This window comes from Podarcis tiliguerta, assembly GCF_965153285.1.
Source record: "Podarcis tiliguerta genome assembly, chromosome: 3".
In the NCBI taxonomy this organism is placed as follows: domain Eukaryota; kingdom Metazoa; phylum Chordata; class Lepidosauria; order Squamata; family Lacertidae; genus Podarcis; species Podarcis tiliguerta.
Window position 1 is genome coordinate 67,013,610 of NC_139536.1, and position 16,604 is coordinate 67,030,213.

The 16,604-nt window shown below is 43.2% G+C and overlaps 1 protein-coding gene across 2 annotated transcripts in view; it reads right to left on the bottom strand.

The window, feature by feature from the left end:
• Positions 1 to 3,785: 3,785 nt before the first annotated feature.
• The window catches only part of RFX6 (regulatory factor X6), a 29,208-nt gene continuing 16,389 nt past the window's right edge, over positions 3,786 to 16,604 (bottom strand). Inside the window, exons 12-19 of one of the 2 annotated variants that reach the window (XM_083435247.1) lie at positions 15,800 to 15,944; positions 14,339 to 14,433; positions 11,632 to 11,749; positions 9,302 to 9,424; positions 7,909 to 8,118; positions 7,261 to 7,776; positions 5,575 to 5,787; positions 3,786 to 4,211 (exon numbers count right to left, since the gene is read on the bottom strand). In XM_083435247.1, the coding sequence (XP_083291373.1) occupies positions 4,036 to 4,211; positions 5,575 to 5,787; positions 7,261 to 7,776; positions 7,909 to 8,118; positions 9,302 to 9,424; positions 11,632 to 11,749; positions 14,339 to 14,433; positions 15,800 to 15,944 (1,596 nt within the window). In that variant the 3' untranslated portion in view covers positions 3,786 to 4,035. Of the gene's footprint in view, positions 4,212 to 5,574; positions 5,788 to 7,260; positions 7,777 to 7,908; positions 8,119 to 9,301; positions 9,425 to 11,631; positions 11,750 to 14,338; positions 14,449 to 15,799; positions 15,945 to 16,604 lie in introns of both variants that reach the window. The other variant, XM_083435246.1, reaches the window with a different exon arrangement.

The window sequence follows — 16,604 nt, forward strand, 5'->3', positions numbered from 1 at the left end:
AATGGGAGAAATACTCCTATTAACTTGCCACCACTGTGGGGGTATACAGCGCATGAAGGAGACAAAAAGACTCTCAATATCAATCTCTTTTTAAATGCAGAATTTAACTGTGTATCTACCTTTACTATAGCAACCAGGGCATGGGGCAACCCGAACATGTGGCCTTTTATTTGATCAGGGATAATAATCAACTAAGCCAAGAGGAAGGGAAGTAGATTTTCCTATTTCAACTGCTTACTAGAATCTTTCTGCTATTTCCAGGTGCCTATCTCAAGACCATTCTAAAAAGCATTTGGATGCTAAATAACTTGAATTCTAGAAGGAAGGTACCCAGCAGCTTGTAAAAATCTCATGTTCTCCTAAGCAGTTCCCTAGCTTCCTTGTTTTGTACTGGGAAAGTGTGACCTGCTCTGATCTCACTATTCTCCCCCAGCATCTAATGAATGGAGGTGCTAACACTTTAATCTCCTGGCCTCTGCAATACTTTCGCACATCCTAGCAAACTTATTCCACTGGTGTGAGAAATATTTAATACTGTTGGAAGATTGTTGTTATTGGAACAAGCCTACTGGGATGCGGTAGGATTATAGAGGCCAGAAATGGATGAATAAGCCATCTGCCTCAGACTGGAAGTTGAAGGGGCATGGTGAGATGATAGCTGGGGCAGCTTGTGGCCATCATAGGACTTGTGTGATACTGGCAAACTCAGTCTGCAGAGATCCATCTCATGGTTCACCTCCCATTAATCTGAACAACACAGTCATTCCTTACATAAACACACACACACACACACACACACACACACACACACACGTGTTTCCAGGCCCTCTCTCCTTGGATCTCTCCAACACCCCCCACCCCCCCACCCCCTTATCATGATAATGACACTCCATTAGCTTGTACATAAAACCTCAAAAGATTCGGTTGACACTGATGGGCTAAGAACAGAACAGAGCATGGTGTTCAATATGTACTAGATGCAGGACTTAATTTAAAGCCTTTTAAAGGGGGTTCTAAATTTAATGTTTGCAGAGCTAGGGTGATCTATCTTTGCAGCCTTACACCATGGATAAAACAGCTGTGGTGCTGTGTGTCAGAACATCTGAGGATGTGGCAGTCAACAATTCATCCTCTGATCACATGCACTGCAGGTCATCAAGCAGGTAAGGAGCTTGCCTTTCTATTCTAATGCCAGAGATAGGCAGATGCATGTGCCAGCAGGATGCTGCTGTTTCTTTTCAGGGTAATATTAATAATAATCATCATCATCATCTGTACCCCGCCCATCTGGCTGGGTTTCCCCAGCCACTCTGGGTGGCTTCCAACAAAAGATTAAAAATACATTAAAACATCACACATTCAAAACTTCCCTAAACAGGGCTGCCTTCAGATATCTTCTAAAAGATAGTTGTTTATTTCCTTGACATCTGATGGGAGGGCGTTCCACAGGGTGGATGCCACCACTGAGAAAGCCCTCTTCCTGGTTCCCTGTAACCTCACTTCTTGCAGTGAGGGAACCGCCAGAAGGCCCTCGGAGCTGGACATCAGTGTCCAGGCTGAATGATGCGGGCAGAGACACTTCTTCAGGTATACAGGGCCGAGGCCATTTAGGGCTTTAAAGGTCAGCACCAACACTTTGAATTGTGCTCAGAAATGTACTCAGTAGAGAGGTATATACACATCACAACCATAAACTATGGTAATACCATGTAAGGCTACGGAAATATTGGCAAGGTGACTTAGGCATGGATCAATGTGTTCCAAAAAATGCAGTCAAGATTTTAGACTCTAACAGTGTTTCTCAAACTTGGGTCCCCAGCTGTTGTTGGACCCCCACAATTCCCGCTAGCTAAGGATGATAGGGTGTCTAAGGTGACTAAGGTCAAAGGGGCCCAAAGGAAGACATGTAGAATGCCTGGTTTGGACAAAGCCTAGATACACTTCCTTTCATGCTGCATGTGGTAGTGCAGTTGAAAGATTCAGAAGTGAGGAATGTTTTCAGTTATGAAGGAGCTCTGAGATTTATCAGTCACTGGAACTGAGAGACAATTTAACACATGGTGGATCCAATTGTACCATGAGGGATTCAGAAGAAATGCTGAGCATGAAAAATGATGGCTAAAGATAATTTTTTCATGTGAAATATATGCTCAAACAGCCTGCCCTCTTCTGGTGCCCTCTACAAGTTCTGAAGTACAACTTACGATCCAAAACACCCAGTGGGCATCAGGTTGGAAAAGAGTTAGGTCTGAACCAATCAGAGAACAACAAAATAACAAATGAGGCTGCCACTTGATAGCATTTGAAATAAACCCTTTAATCCACAAGATTAGAAAATGCAAGTTTGGTCCAGATAGGTTTGAAGGAATAAAATGAAACGATGAACTTGTGGCTCTGCAGATGTTATTGGACTACAACTCCCATAATCCCCAGCCACTGCTCTGTGTTGTCTGTGGGTGATGGGAAGTGGAGTCCCACAACATCTGGATGACTACAGGTTCTCCACCCCATCATAAAAAATGACCCTGTAAACATTTCCATAGGAGGTAGAACACATACATTTGACAATCTGCCAAACAGAATTGCAACTTGCAAAGAACTCTGCAACTCCAATAAATAAAGGTAAATAACATGCGTTAAATAATGTTTCTTTGCTTTTACAAAATAAACAAAATGTATGTATGAAGATACAGGACAACTGCTTTTTAAATATAAATTAGAGGAATAATGAGGCAGAGGAATGTTTCCCCCCACAATTCTTTGGAACTTATCGCTGGTTTTTCTTGCTTCAAAGACATGGCACAACAAAGCAGAGCAGAAAGACAAAAATTCTGGGACTTTAGCAACAAAAACAAGCAAATATTTCAGTGCTTTATGGAGAAATACTGTGGAAATTTCATCAGCTCACATGGATCATGGACTGGCACTCTGATTTTATATATTGAAAGGCTGACTCATATGGTAGGTGTGTTCATACACACATGGGATGTTACACAGGCAAGAACTACAGTTCATGGCTGCTGTCACATTACTCAGGCACCAGATGTTTCACGTAAGTGCACCACTGTCACAGTCACACTGCTTCATGGGCTTTGTGGTGTGGGAACATAGGAAGCTGCCTTCTGCTGCATCAGACCATTGATCCATCTAGCTCAGAATCTTCTACTCTGTGCTGACTGGCAATTGTTCTTCAAGGCAGGGGTCCTATCCCAGGCCTACCTGGAGCCAGTAGCGGGCAGAGTGGTGGGGTTGTGCTGCTCACCTGACCTCCTTCCAGTTCAGTTGCTGGATGCCAACTGTGAGCAGTATGTACATGCTAAAGATAACGAGGGCCGGTGCACAAAAGCTAGCAGACCTCCAGGTGTAAAATAAAGCTATACTTCACTATGCATGCAGCAAATATAGATCACAAAGCACTTGGTGTAATACAGTAGTGAACAAAGTGCATATTGGCACATATCCAGTGCCTGTACAAAATTAATTAGAAAAGGGATGGTAACTCAGACATTGAAGTCGAACAAGAGAGTTCACTCTGATTATGCCTTCTTTATAGGTTGGAGAGCAGCAACTATTGCCTCAGAGCAACACCAGAACTCTGTGATTTAGGGGTGTTGTTGTTAGATGATCTAGAACATCATAATGGTGCAGCAAAGCTGTTAAATCCAGACTAGCCAACCCATTGTCAGGTGTGAACCTGCACACTGTTGTAACCACGAGGTGGTGCATATGGTACACCGTGCATCAAGGGGCAGCAAAGTGATCACCAAGAAAGAACAGCATCCTGATTACATGGAAAAAAGCAAGAATATTGGTTATAATTGTGACGAGGAGAGAAAATGCAATGGACAATCTCTTTTCCTGTGTTTAAGACCAGAGACACTTGAGACAGGTTGGACTCTGCAACCAGCTGTAGTTGCTTTTTCAGTGCATCGTAAAATCTTCTTGGTAGTCTTAAAAAATTATGTGTAATACTTTTTCATTCCTATTCGCCATCAAGTCCTGGGACTGAAGACTGGGTGCAGCCACTTCTGGAAGTCAGGTGCCTCCAGCAGCAGTTCCCATGAAAACAGTATTGATTGGTGGCAAGGTGGAGACCATCTCACTATTACCTTGCCCAGAAGAATCCATTGCTTCCTGCGAAGGGCATTGTCTAGAATGTCCATACATACATTGGGAGGAGGATGCAGATATAGCAGGCTGCAGATCTGAAGCTACAAAGAAAATGGCAACAGTTACTACTTCCAGTGCTTAATTTCTAGGGGAAAAAGGAGACATAGGCCATGGCTTTAGTTTGCTTGTGAATAGTACCCTCTGATCTGCAAGTTCCACCCTGCTATGGGAGGACTTGCTCTACTTAGTAGAGCAAGAAATACAATGTGCGTAAGTTCAGGAGCACTTTCATCTATTACTTTCAAGGTGCGGTCCTGGCACTGTGAACAATTCTGGCATAAATTAAGCCTTCTTCATTCTTCCTGCCTGCAAACATAGATTAAGTAAGGAACAGGGAGTTAACACTCTTGGGTGTGTGTGATGGTCATGAGGCCCTGTTGGGTTCCTCTGAACCCCAGCTTTTATTAAAAAGACATTTCCAACCAAAACAACATTTCTGAAGAATGTTCGTGAGAAAATGCCCAGCATTTCCAAAGGGGAGCCCTAGAGGACGTCTTTGAACAGAAAAGTGGGAGTGGGTGTGTTGCAGAGGAACCACCCTCCCACCATAGCTTTCCAAATCACATACGTAATGGGCTGTACTTAGAGCTTGGGAGAAGGGGAAATCAACCATTCATTAGTTGTGATTAATTTCTAAAGAGACGAATGACAGCATTTCAGCCTTCCTAGACATTACACCCTCTGAGCTGAAAGTCTTATGTCTGAGATACATGGAGGTGGAGGAGGAAATGTACAATGCCTCCATTCTAAAGCTGGGGTCTGGCACTGGCTGCGGGTTTTGCAGCTGAGATTCCCATGTAAGTTAAAAACTAAACCCATTTTTCATGCTTGGATCTAAGGCTTGTATCCAATGCAGCCCTAAGAAGGCATCCAGAAGGCATCCATCCTCCCCAATCGCTTCTGGAGTTTTGGAGTTCCCCCGAAATTTAGGTGCAGATTTGGGGAGGGAGTAGGAAGTGTATGTGGGGGAGATGGGAAGTCCCATTGCCCAAGTGAGAACTCTTGCACTGATGATATGCTTACTTAGAGTTGCACTGGATACGAGCCCATGCGTGGAGCAAATGCATGGAGACAAAGTAAGTTTGCGCTGACTGACTCCATTCTTGTCCTCTACTTGTCTGCTGGCATTATACCTCAACTTTGGCATTTGGCCAAAAGTGAAAACAGACCCAACTCATATACTATTGTATGTGCGCAGGCTTTGCATGCACCTGTGCAAGTGGGCTCCACCATTCCAAGTACTACAAGTCCTATGCACATACAGCTGTGTTTGCACAGAACCTGTTCTCACTTTTGGTCAATGTGCATGGCCAGTCAGCACTATTCTTCTTCCCATCCAGGTGTTGGCCCAGTCCAAAACATGAGAAGATTTAGAGTTCTTGTTCTGCCATCAGACCTACTTACTTAGCGGGTTCTGACAGGCTATCGAGGCATCTGCATAATATGATGCTCCCTGTTTCCTTCCAGCATCCTCTAAGATGCTAAGTGGATCGTGAATGTCACTGTATGGAGGCAATGGTCGAATGCTGCTGATGCTGCTGATGACCGAAACATGCTGATCCACCATTGACCTGAGTCGATGGGATTCCGGGTAATTTATATTGTTCCCATAGAACCCTGTTGACAGACAATAAGTGTATATTAGGTATAATAGACAACTGTTATATGAGTATTAGATCATCTAGAATGCTGCCTTATAGCACCCAAATAAAATTAAAGTTCTATGTCTACAGTGAATGTGCACATGGATATGGAGATATAGTTATGGATACAAGAAAGACAAAAAGATGGACAAGCTGCAGAAGCCAAACAGCACCACCCAGCCATCTGGTAGCTGCTTATGTGAAGTAGCATCCCTGTGATTTGCAGCAGTTTTAACTAGGGAAACTTGTGTGCCCGTAACTTCTAAATACTGGAGCAGCAATGGCTAGTGAGATGATTTGCTGGAGGATACCAGCGTCTGAATGGGGGGGGGGGAGACCTGTTACCCTTACCAGAGGGTGACCAATGGTGGCAGAGAAGACATTGGGCATAGGAGGCTAAATTAACATCATGAAGGTATGTGGCTGTTGAGAAGCTGCTATAAGATCACAATTGGGCATAAGATCAGAGAGCTGCACTCAATTATGCTAACCTCCAAGCAGCTGAATGTTTGCCTTCTCCATCATCTCATGATGCTGTCCAGTATTACCACCTGGTCCCCCTACACCATGCTGGGGACTCAAAGGCAGAGGCACCATGCCTCACAGTCCCAACTGCTTGGGAACAACAACGGAAGAAGGTGATTGATTTTATGCTGGCTTCCTGGAGGAGGCTTTTGGTTGGCTGCTTTGAGAAACAGGATGTTCGACTATATATGAACTTTTGCCCTGATCCAGTTGCTCTCTTCTTAAATTCTTACTCAGCAGCAGACAGTGGTACTATCTAGAAATCTATCCTAAGAGCTCCTGCTGCATAGAAATCAGGGGCCTTTTATTCATTTCTGTTTTGTTTTGAGCAGAAAGAGAATTCTTGTCCTCAAAAACGTACTTTACAATACAAGCCTGGAAGATGTCACAAGACTCACTGCTGTTTATGCTGCCAGAGACTAACAAAGCAATCCAAACCACCCTTTATGCCAGGCTGGCTTGGACTGAGCAGAAGTGTCCCTCCACTGAGCTCTGTGGGCTAAGATGGCCTCTTGTCAGCACTGCTCTCCCTCTTCCACCCAGCAAACGGGCAAGTGGAAGGTCTACTGGAAGACTCATTGCCACCAGGACCCAGAGGACAACCCAAAAATGGGTCCCAGGGGCAGAGAAAAGATGGGGCTCAGCTGGACCAGGATCCACTGGACCCTGAGCTCACTGCTGATGCACAACTGTGTTAGGTCCAATCGTCTTGCCTCCATGAGCAGCAGGGTTGCAGATGCCATGGTGGCCCCACCACTCCACAAAGTCCCACCAGCAGGGAGGTCAGGTTAAGAATGTGTCCCAACACTCCTATCGCTTCCAGAAGTTGTATTAGAGAGAATATACATAAATTGTGGAGCACTAGGGAAGAAGTACAGATCAATTGAAATCAATAATTTTAAAAATCTGAACATTTTAGTACCATTGGAAGCATTTGACGAATATGATGATCCTTGACCAGAGCTAGCTGCTGGACTGTTCATGAAGTTGTAGCTCCCACTGTTCAGAAATTGCATGCCGTGCGCCTCCTGTACTGTCGAAGAGGACCCATAGTTAGGGGGTGACCTCGTGCTGTATGGAGATACAGCGCAGCTGCTGCTGAAGTAGTCTCTGGAGAAGCGCTGCTGCTCATTGCTGGCTGCAAAATGGCTGGCCTCTGCCCTGTGCTGATAGGGTGCAGAAGATGGGTGAGTCTGGGTCCTGAACATGACCGGGTAGCCAGCACTGACTCCATAAAAGTTTTGGTTGGTTTGTGGCACAGTCTGGTACAGGGGCTCCGGAAAAGATGCACAGTGGGAATGAGATGACAACGGTGGACCTACACTAGGAGGCCTGCCTGCCATCGGTCCCTGGTTGATGACGCTTCCTCGGCCAACCATGGCTGGAGATATGGGTGGAGTCATGAGATGACCTGTGCTTTGAGAGAGCTCCGTTTGACCTGGGAAAACAAACAGAAGAGTAGAGGAATGGTTTGCATGGTATACAGCTCCTTTCCATAGCACTGCCCACTCCTACACAGGGAAAATATGAGGAAAGGATAAAGGGTGGGTGGTGGGGATTTGTTTCCTACCTGTTAGCTGCATATTTTCAGGGTTCCCCATTGAGAAAGGATTCAGACCAGAGGACATGCTGCTGTGCTGATTGGTTGGCAGAGGGAAATAGGCTTGCTCCACTAGGCATTCATTTTTCACTGAAGCATCACTGGAAAGTGTACCAGCCTTGCTGCGGTTTGCTAGGAAGCAAGAGCTGGGGGATGCAGTAAAAGCAGCTTTACTGGCATCTGGAAAAATAAGACAGGATTCACAACATGTGAATTAAGAGCATGCACTGCTGTGTGTGTATACTGCTATATATTTATATGAATTATGAAACTGTAAGAATGGGTCGATCATTCAGGGATGGTTCTTAAATATCTGCTGTGAAAGAGCACACACTTGAAGTGTACGGTGGGCAGTGTTAAGCGAGGTTTTCCCTTGAGGGGAGATGCATGAGCAACCCTGTGTCTTTGGGACTCAGGCATATCACCACAGAATCATAGAACTGTAGAGTTGGAAATGACCACGAGAGTCATCTAGTTCAACCCCCTGCAATGCAGGAATCTTTTGCCCAAAGTGGGACTTGAACCCACAACCCTGAGATTATGAGTCACATACTCTACCGACTGAGCTATACAGCTAGCAGTGAACCAGAGAGGATTGTAATCAAAGGATCAGAGGACAGTAATCAAACGTAATAGGAACAGAGTTGTTGGGCAATATAAACTGGTTAGGTATATTTAAAAAGAACCATGTCGCTTGGTACCTGAATATTTTTTAAAGTACTCTTTTACATATCATATAGTACTTTTTCAGGGTTTACAATGGGTACCTATTCTCCTCAGGGTATTATTTAAAGGCTCAATATATCCAAGAGATAGCCTTCTTCTCTATGACCAGCTAGGGTTTTCTCGAAGGTGACCTTTCTTGATTCATAATCCCTCTGCCATTTCCGAAAGTTGTTTTTGGAATCAGCCTCTGCAACTTGGAACTCCTCCCACCCCCAGGGGCTCACCAAAGCCTTAGCTCAAGCACCAACACGAAATTTTGTAAGGCCTTTTTAGGGCTGGCATTTTGTGACTGAAGGTGAATTAATAGGAACAAGTGGGGAGCAATCTGTTTAAATTTTAGTTTAGCTTTATAACAGCACAGTCCTATGCATGCCTGCTCAGAAACGTGTGTCGACGCTGAGTTCAGTGAGACTTATGCCCCAATAAGTGTGTTTAAGACTGCAGCCTTAATCTATCATCTAGCCCAAGAGAAATTTAAATAAACAAATCACCCTGCCAATATTAGGTATGGAAGAATAGTTGTTTAAATATGTCAAAACAACCAATCAGCTTGGCTACCATTGCCTAACCACAAACAAGTGTGAACATCATCAAAGCTTCAGAACTCTCAGGGTTATAAACGACCAATCCTAGTTACCCAGATTCTTCATATACTTGTCCAACAGATTCTGGAGTTCTTGTTCTTTGTCATTGTTAAACTGGGTCTCCATGGCAAGCAAGATGTATTCGTCTAAAAGCATGCGGACCAAATGAAATGAACCTTTGCAGGGGGAGAAAAGAGGAGAGAGAGTGTGTATGTCATAAAGTTATCTTGGTGACCATCTCTCAACACTCTACAAGAAGCAAATGAAACAAACAAATAATTGTTGGACTTTCAATGACCTGCTAAGACCAACAAGAAGCAGTGCTTAACTTCTCACTCTAATCTTGCTCTGCACTGGCCCCCCAAGCTCAATATGTTGACTGTCCTGTAGGTTATTTGGCCACTAATGACATCAAAGTACAACACTGATGAAAGTGAGATATGCTTGATATTTGAAGAGGGCATACATTAGAGTAAAATAAAACTGAACTCTGTAGACAAGAGTTTGCTATATTTCAGTTTCCCTTATACTAAACAACAAGAAAGTAGTTGGCAGAGTCTTGCTAGCAGACCTCTGTAGAATAAAAGTAAGAAAACGAGCACATTGTCATGAAATCTTGACTTAACAACACTTTTAAGATCTAATTCCCAGCAGTTGCTAGGGGCTCTTTGAGATGACAGAGCAGTCATTAAAAAAACAAAAACAATCATTTATTCCTGGTAGGGATTGAAGGATCTATCAGGATTGGTTCTCTCCGTTTCCCATTTCTCCAATCTTAAATTCAGTTCTCCAGTTTTGGAGCAATTTTCAGTTTAAAAGTATGAAAAGTTCACCAGCAATTTCTTCTTATAAACACGTTTATTCACAGTTTTTACTAACATACAAGCAATTTTCCCTGACATGATTTATTTTTGTATTTTATGTATTATTTGTATTCTTTTCACTAATATATTCATTTTTGTGCATACATTACATGCATTTATGCACCCAAATATATGCATTTTTATTTTTTTTGTAAAAGCTGGTTTGTTGCAGAACTGCATCACAACATTCAGGTAAGTTTGAATTTTGAAGGGTAAATGAATTGAGTTTCTCCATCCCTAACTCCAGGGTTTGTATAATAATTATAAAGGAAAAAGTGCCTGTGAACATGTAGAGAATAAAATGCTCTCTGAGGTGAAATCACCTCTTCCCTATAAACTTGGGTATATAGGGAATGACTGAGGCCCATCTTGGTTGTGAGTCCTGGAAGACCTGCTCCCTGCCTTGCAGGCCTTTTCCCACCTGGACTGGGAGGGTGGGGCTCTGACTGACTCCAGCTAGAAAAGCTGAGGCTGCAGGGTGTTTCTTATGGCTGTTCACAGGGGCTTGTTGCTGTTGATAATTCTTTGTATCTTTATTTTGTATCTTATTATTTATGTGGAAATTATTCAATTGGGTTGTGTAACATTTGATGCTTTGTTTATTATTTATGACTACTTTTGCTATGTTTGTAGTTATTTTTTGGATATGTTCTAAGCCACCTTGAGCATAGTTTTAACTTTGGAAAGGCGGCATACAAATAAAACAATTGATTGATTGACTGGACATAGAAAAAACACAGTATATGGTTTGCATACAAAAGGTGACAGGTTTCTCCAGGCAGGGTTGGAAAATCCTCTTGCCTAAACCCCTGGAAAGCCACTGGCTGTCATTGTAGACAATACTCAGCTATATGAACCAATAGTCTGACTTGGTCTAAGATAAATCCTATGTACACATATGTAGATAGGGAGGGACTTCCGTATGAGAGGTTGTGAGCACAAGTTCCAGACAAAGCTTAGTCCCATCACCTCTCATGTAGAAATTAAACATGGCATGAATCCTGGCATCTGTGCCTTTTAATGGAATAAATACAAACCCATTGCCAAAAAGCAAAAACATAAGTACACCAACAAAAACATCAAGAAAAACTTGCTTCTAGTTACATAGAGGTAAAAGAAAATCACTCAGCATCTCAACAACAAAATCCCATTTTTCTCTAAAATTAAAAGAATCAATTATATAAACCACACAGATAAAGACAAAAGTCTGGTTGGAGCCAGGGCCTACCAGAGCCTAACATTAGAATTTATTTTTATTGCCATGACTCAGTCCTAGAAAAGCAATGTAAGAACCACTGACTATGTGTAGAAAATACTTATCACCACTGAGTAATCACAACTAGTCTCTATATATCTGGATTCAAGAGGACTTCTGTTTGGCTTCTGGGAAAATAGGCTCATCTGTGTGACTTTGACACCTCCTAAATGGACGTCCCACCTCATTTCATCTGGTGGGGCCCCTGGTTACACCTTGCCATAACTTAAATAGGAAAACAAAGAATTTGAATAAAATCAAATACCAAAACTTGATGCGTTGTTCAAAGTGAGGGTGTGCATTACTCGAGCTCCAAAAAAGCTCCATTTGAGAAGAAAGTCTTGTGCCCTCTTCTTTAGGGATCGACCATTCTGCTTACTTGCCTAAACAAAATGGCGGCGGGGGGGGGGGTAGAGAGAGAAAAAAGAAATGAAAACCAAATCCACATATAGTGGAAACTATAACATACCCATCCTGCTGTGAAGTACAGTATTTCTGGAGACCAATGCCCATGCATCTTGCTTGTACAGTAGTACCTCAGGTTACATACACTTCAGGTTACAGACTCCACTAACCCAGAAACAGTGCTTCAGGTTAAGAACTTTGCTTCAGGATGAGAACAGAAATCGTGCTCCGGCAGCGCGGCGGCAGCAGGAGGCCCCATTAGTGGTGCTTCAGGTTAAGAACAGTTTCAGGTTAAGAACGGACCTCCGGAATGAATTAAGTACTTAACCCGAAGTACCACTGTAGTGAACTTGCTTGAAGACTGTGTGTTGACAACTGGCTTTATAAAAAACCAGTTATTGTTAGTATAGACCAGGGGGTGACAACATGGTTGCCCTCTGGATGTTGTTGGACTCCAACTCCCATCAGTCCCAACCAGTAAGGAGCCTATGGTCAAGGATTACGGGAGATGTCATTCAAAACATCTGGAGGGTACCATGGTGGCTGTGCCTCATAAAGGCCATAATTTTGTAACCTACTGCTGCAAGGTGAACATCAGACAAGAGTGTATTCACTTGATGTTGGGATAAAACAATGTTTTCTAAGAAGTGGAGAGCACAATCCAGGCCCCAGACCTTCAAGGCTGTGATCCCACTGAGCACAGAGGGATTTGCTTCTGCGTAAACCCCACTGTATCGTTAAGGCTGCAACAGCCTAAGCACTTTTACACTCCATTCTAAATAATGGTTGCAGCATCACCGATGCACCTGCAGAGACACTTAATAGATATCAGGGCCTGCTTCTGTCTCTTGTCATGCATGCATACATATATATATATATACATACATACTTTTATTTGTATGCTACCTTTCCACAGTTCAAACCAAGCTCAAGGAGGCTTACAACATGAAAAAATACGCAACCACAACATAGCAAAAGCAGCCATAAACAATAAACAAAACATTTAAAAATACAAAACCAACCCAAATAAATCACAACAAAATCTAAAATAAAGATACAAAAACCTCGCAATACCCCCACAAGAAATTGTGCTATCAATCTGTCAGTCCTTTCTGTGTCCAGGCGTTGAAAGACGCTCTGACACTGCCTCCCTTGCCAGGACCCAGCAGCAGCTTGTGGTAACATGACGAGCTGCCCCTTTTTCAATCAGCAAACAAAAGGAAGCCATTTGGTGTGACGGAGAGAGGCCCTGCACTTTTAACTGAACAGAAGGTAGAGGGCAATGGAAGGATTACGTGTTCTGTAAATCATTACCTCTTACTCAGCTAATCTTGATTCATACAGTAAATTGTTCAGCATTTTTTTCCAGACGTGGGAGGAAAACACTGGAAACTATACCTGTTTGCCCTAGAACAATGTTCTGCAACAGATGCTGAATGGTGGACAATTCCACCCCTCCCTTGCTTCCTCTGTTTAACAGTGATTATCTAAAGATTAGCCAAACAGAGCTGAGAATGCCATTCTACTCTGCAATATTTCAATTCGTTCTTGAATCAGAGGGCTTAATGATCATTTGAATTGTATAGTGATAGTATATGGATTTCCAGGCCTTAAGGTCTTCCCACAAAGTACAGGCGTACCTCATTGACCCTTATGAGGATGCTGGTGCAACTGCAGCCAGCCCACCCCCCTGCTGCTGTTGCCCTCCTCTGGCCATAGGGCTGGAGGTGGCTAGGGCTGAAGCTGGGTATTCCCCCTCCTGCCCCTGCAGCCAGGGAGGCCTGGCTTAATAGACTACAGTATAGTGCAAACATAAAATTTATATGTACTGGGACACACACAAAGAATTGGGTGACTTGCTTTATTGAAATATTTGGTCTGGAACCAAACCTGCAATATCTCTGACGTATGCCTTACTTATTTCTATCAAGGTGAAGCCTAACAATACATTGGATTCAGTTCAGATGTAATAGTCCCAGTCCAACAAATTGTGACCTTTTGGGCCCTCATCCAGTGTGTCTTAATGCATTGCCTCCTGGTTTGTTAAACCCAGTGCTTCCCCCCAAAAGATGTTTAGGGGTACTCTCATTTTGGCTGCTCCCCATCCCCTCCCCCCTTCCTCCCCCAAGCCCCGGATGAGGGACTCAAGGTGGCAGCAGCAGTGCTGAGAGGACAGGAAGGCCCCTGGCAATGGCGGGGTCAGCTTGAGCGAAGAGGGGCAAGTGCTCACTGGCTGGCTCTAGCCCAGCAAGAGGAGGAGGAGCACCATTGCCTCCATTGCAGCTGCCCCAGACTCCCCTCCCCGAGCACTGGTGGGGAGAACGACGGAGCTCCAGTCCACGCTGCTACTGAGGAGACAGCTGGCATGTCGGTCAGTCGGTTGGTCAGAGCAGCACAAAATGTTTAGGGGTATGTACCCCTGCATCCCCCCAGAAAAAAGCACTGGTTAAACCACAGTTTCCCATTGTATCCCCACCCCCAGGAAGGGGGCACCATGAGAGGGAAGAATGCTGTTCACAAGAGGAATAGACTTTATCAGGAACAATTTGATTTCAGTTGGGGCTTACCTTGATAACCCTTTGCTCAACCACAGTATCCAGCCATTCAATAAAGGACTCCACAGTGGCATTCTTCTTTAAAAGGTCCTTCAGTTCTTGGAACACTGTAATAGAGTCATCTACCATGTAAAAAGGAAAACACGTAGTTGCATTCTACTCTGAACAGGAGAGAAAGCCACTCACCAGTCATTGATAGTTTTGGAGCATGTAAAGGAAAGGAAAAGGAAGAATTAGAGCTGCAGAGGTGAAATGAGAAGACAGCATCTTGAGTTCATCAAAATAAAGTCCATCGAATTCAATGGGCCTATTTTGAGTATGTCTTAGCTGGATGCAACCCAGTAGTTTTAGCTGTTGCTTGGAATACACCCTTATAGCAATTTTGAGAAACACAGGAATAAAATACCATAAACTCTTGATGGTTGAGTTATACCCAGTCTTATACCAGCTACCCTGACTAAACAGACTTTAATGCCTTGCCACTTTGGCATGTGGTCTCCAGAGGGTTTGTAACATGTCAGTGTGACCTTCAGGCCAAAAATGCCTAGGCCACTCCTCTTGATTTAGAGCAAGCTACCTCAGCAGTCAATGGTGGGGCTACATGCACCATGTGGAATTTTTCTCCTGTGGATTAACCAGTCTTTTCCTGTCTCACAGCAATGATAAAGCTATGCAAGCAGAACAGAAGAACAGAGTAAAAAAAGGAGAGGAAAAGAAATGGCACTGAAAATGTAAACATGTCTTAAAAAGAAAAAAACATTACTTTAAAAAAGGAAACAAAAATCAGTTCATTAACTCTGAAACTTATTATTCCTTAGTGAAATACTTTTAACGACCACACAAAGATCACAGAGTGTAGCCAGACAAAAGGAAAAATTAGCCAGGTCATCATAACAATTAGCCAGGTCATCATAACAAGCAATCACCAGGGATAAAATCAGGATGCCAATGATCCTGTAATGATTTCAGCAAAAGTCTGAAATATCAAAAGTGGTGGTTCAGGAGTAGAATGAAGCTGATTTTTTCCAAATAATATTTTCAGTTGTATACAATCAGCTGCCTCTATCACATTCCCAAACCAGATTCTTCAATATCAGTGGCCACCATGTGCATGGAATGAGAAGGAGCTTCTCCCAACATTTAACATCTACAGGTTAAGGCCTATTTTCACACATGAGACACAAATTACCTTAGACTTAAGTTGTTGGATAAAGCAAAATTAAAACTATATTGCCTGGGAATCATTTGATTTTTCTTCTGACTTCTCTCGGACATTATTAACATCATTATTAGTATTTCTTTCTTTCTTTAAAACATTTCTATACCACTTAAGATTTCAAAAATCTCTTAAGTGGTGAAACGATTGTTACAGGACAGAAAAGGTTTAAATGTGATTTTTAATGTAACATATTTTAAAAGAAATTCCCTGGGTGTAGGGAACAGCAATGATTCCTCCCTTGACCAGCAACTTACATTCAACGTAGCCCTCTCCCTCAGAAACCATGCTTCCTGAGACTGTGAGCAATGCCTGAGATCCAATGCTGTGCAGATCTACTTTCTCAATATCAGCAACCATGGCGTTCACTATATGTTGATCAAAAAGAGCTGGTCGAGCAATCTGTGAATAGGCAACAGGGGGAAAAAAAAACTCTGCTGAAAATGCTAATGGAGATGGGTGGGGAGATGACACTACTGTTTCTCTTTATGTTTATGTTTGGAAGACCATACAGAATCAGTACTATTATTTTTGGCCCCCTTAATGTTTTCTGACATAGAAAAAAAATGGAATGAACGCTGAAATAGCAAGCACAGTTCTTATAACTGGTGTCTGCTCAGTTTCAGATGCAATGAAATTAGCTGGGGGTTAAGCTGCACCATCAGAAAGCACAGAGCAGGTCTGGGCTGCCTGAAAGCACTCAATCAGTGGCAGCAACTGTTCTTACCAGCTCTTGCTTGTGAATCTACAGCCCTGAGAGAGGTAGGTGGGTTGGTAAATAGCAATGTGTTAGTGAACATGGTCAGTTGGCCAGGACCAATTCAGAGGGGAATGAGCAAAGAGGGCTCCCCTGAGCGAAGAGCACCTTCGCAACAATGGTTTGTTACCCTTTCTGCCTAGAAGTGTTCCTTCCTCTCTTGGCCATTATTGCACATTCACCAAATGCATGGAGAGGAGCAGTTCTCTCTTAACCTACAGATAGCCACCTCAAGCTTTGTATAGAATCCAAGCACAAATATATAATGGGTTGCAGGGTGGCCAACCTCTGATGTCTGCATGCTT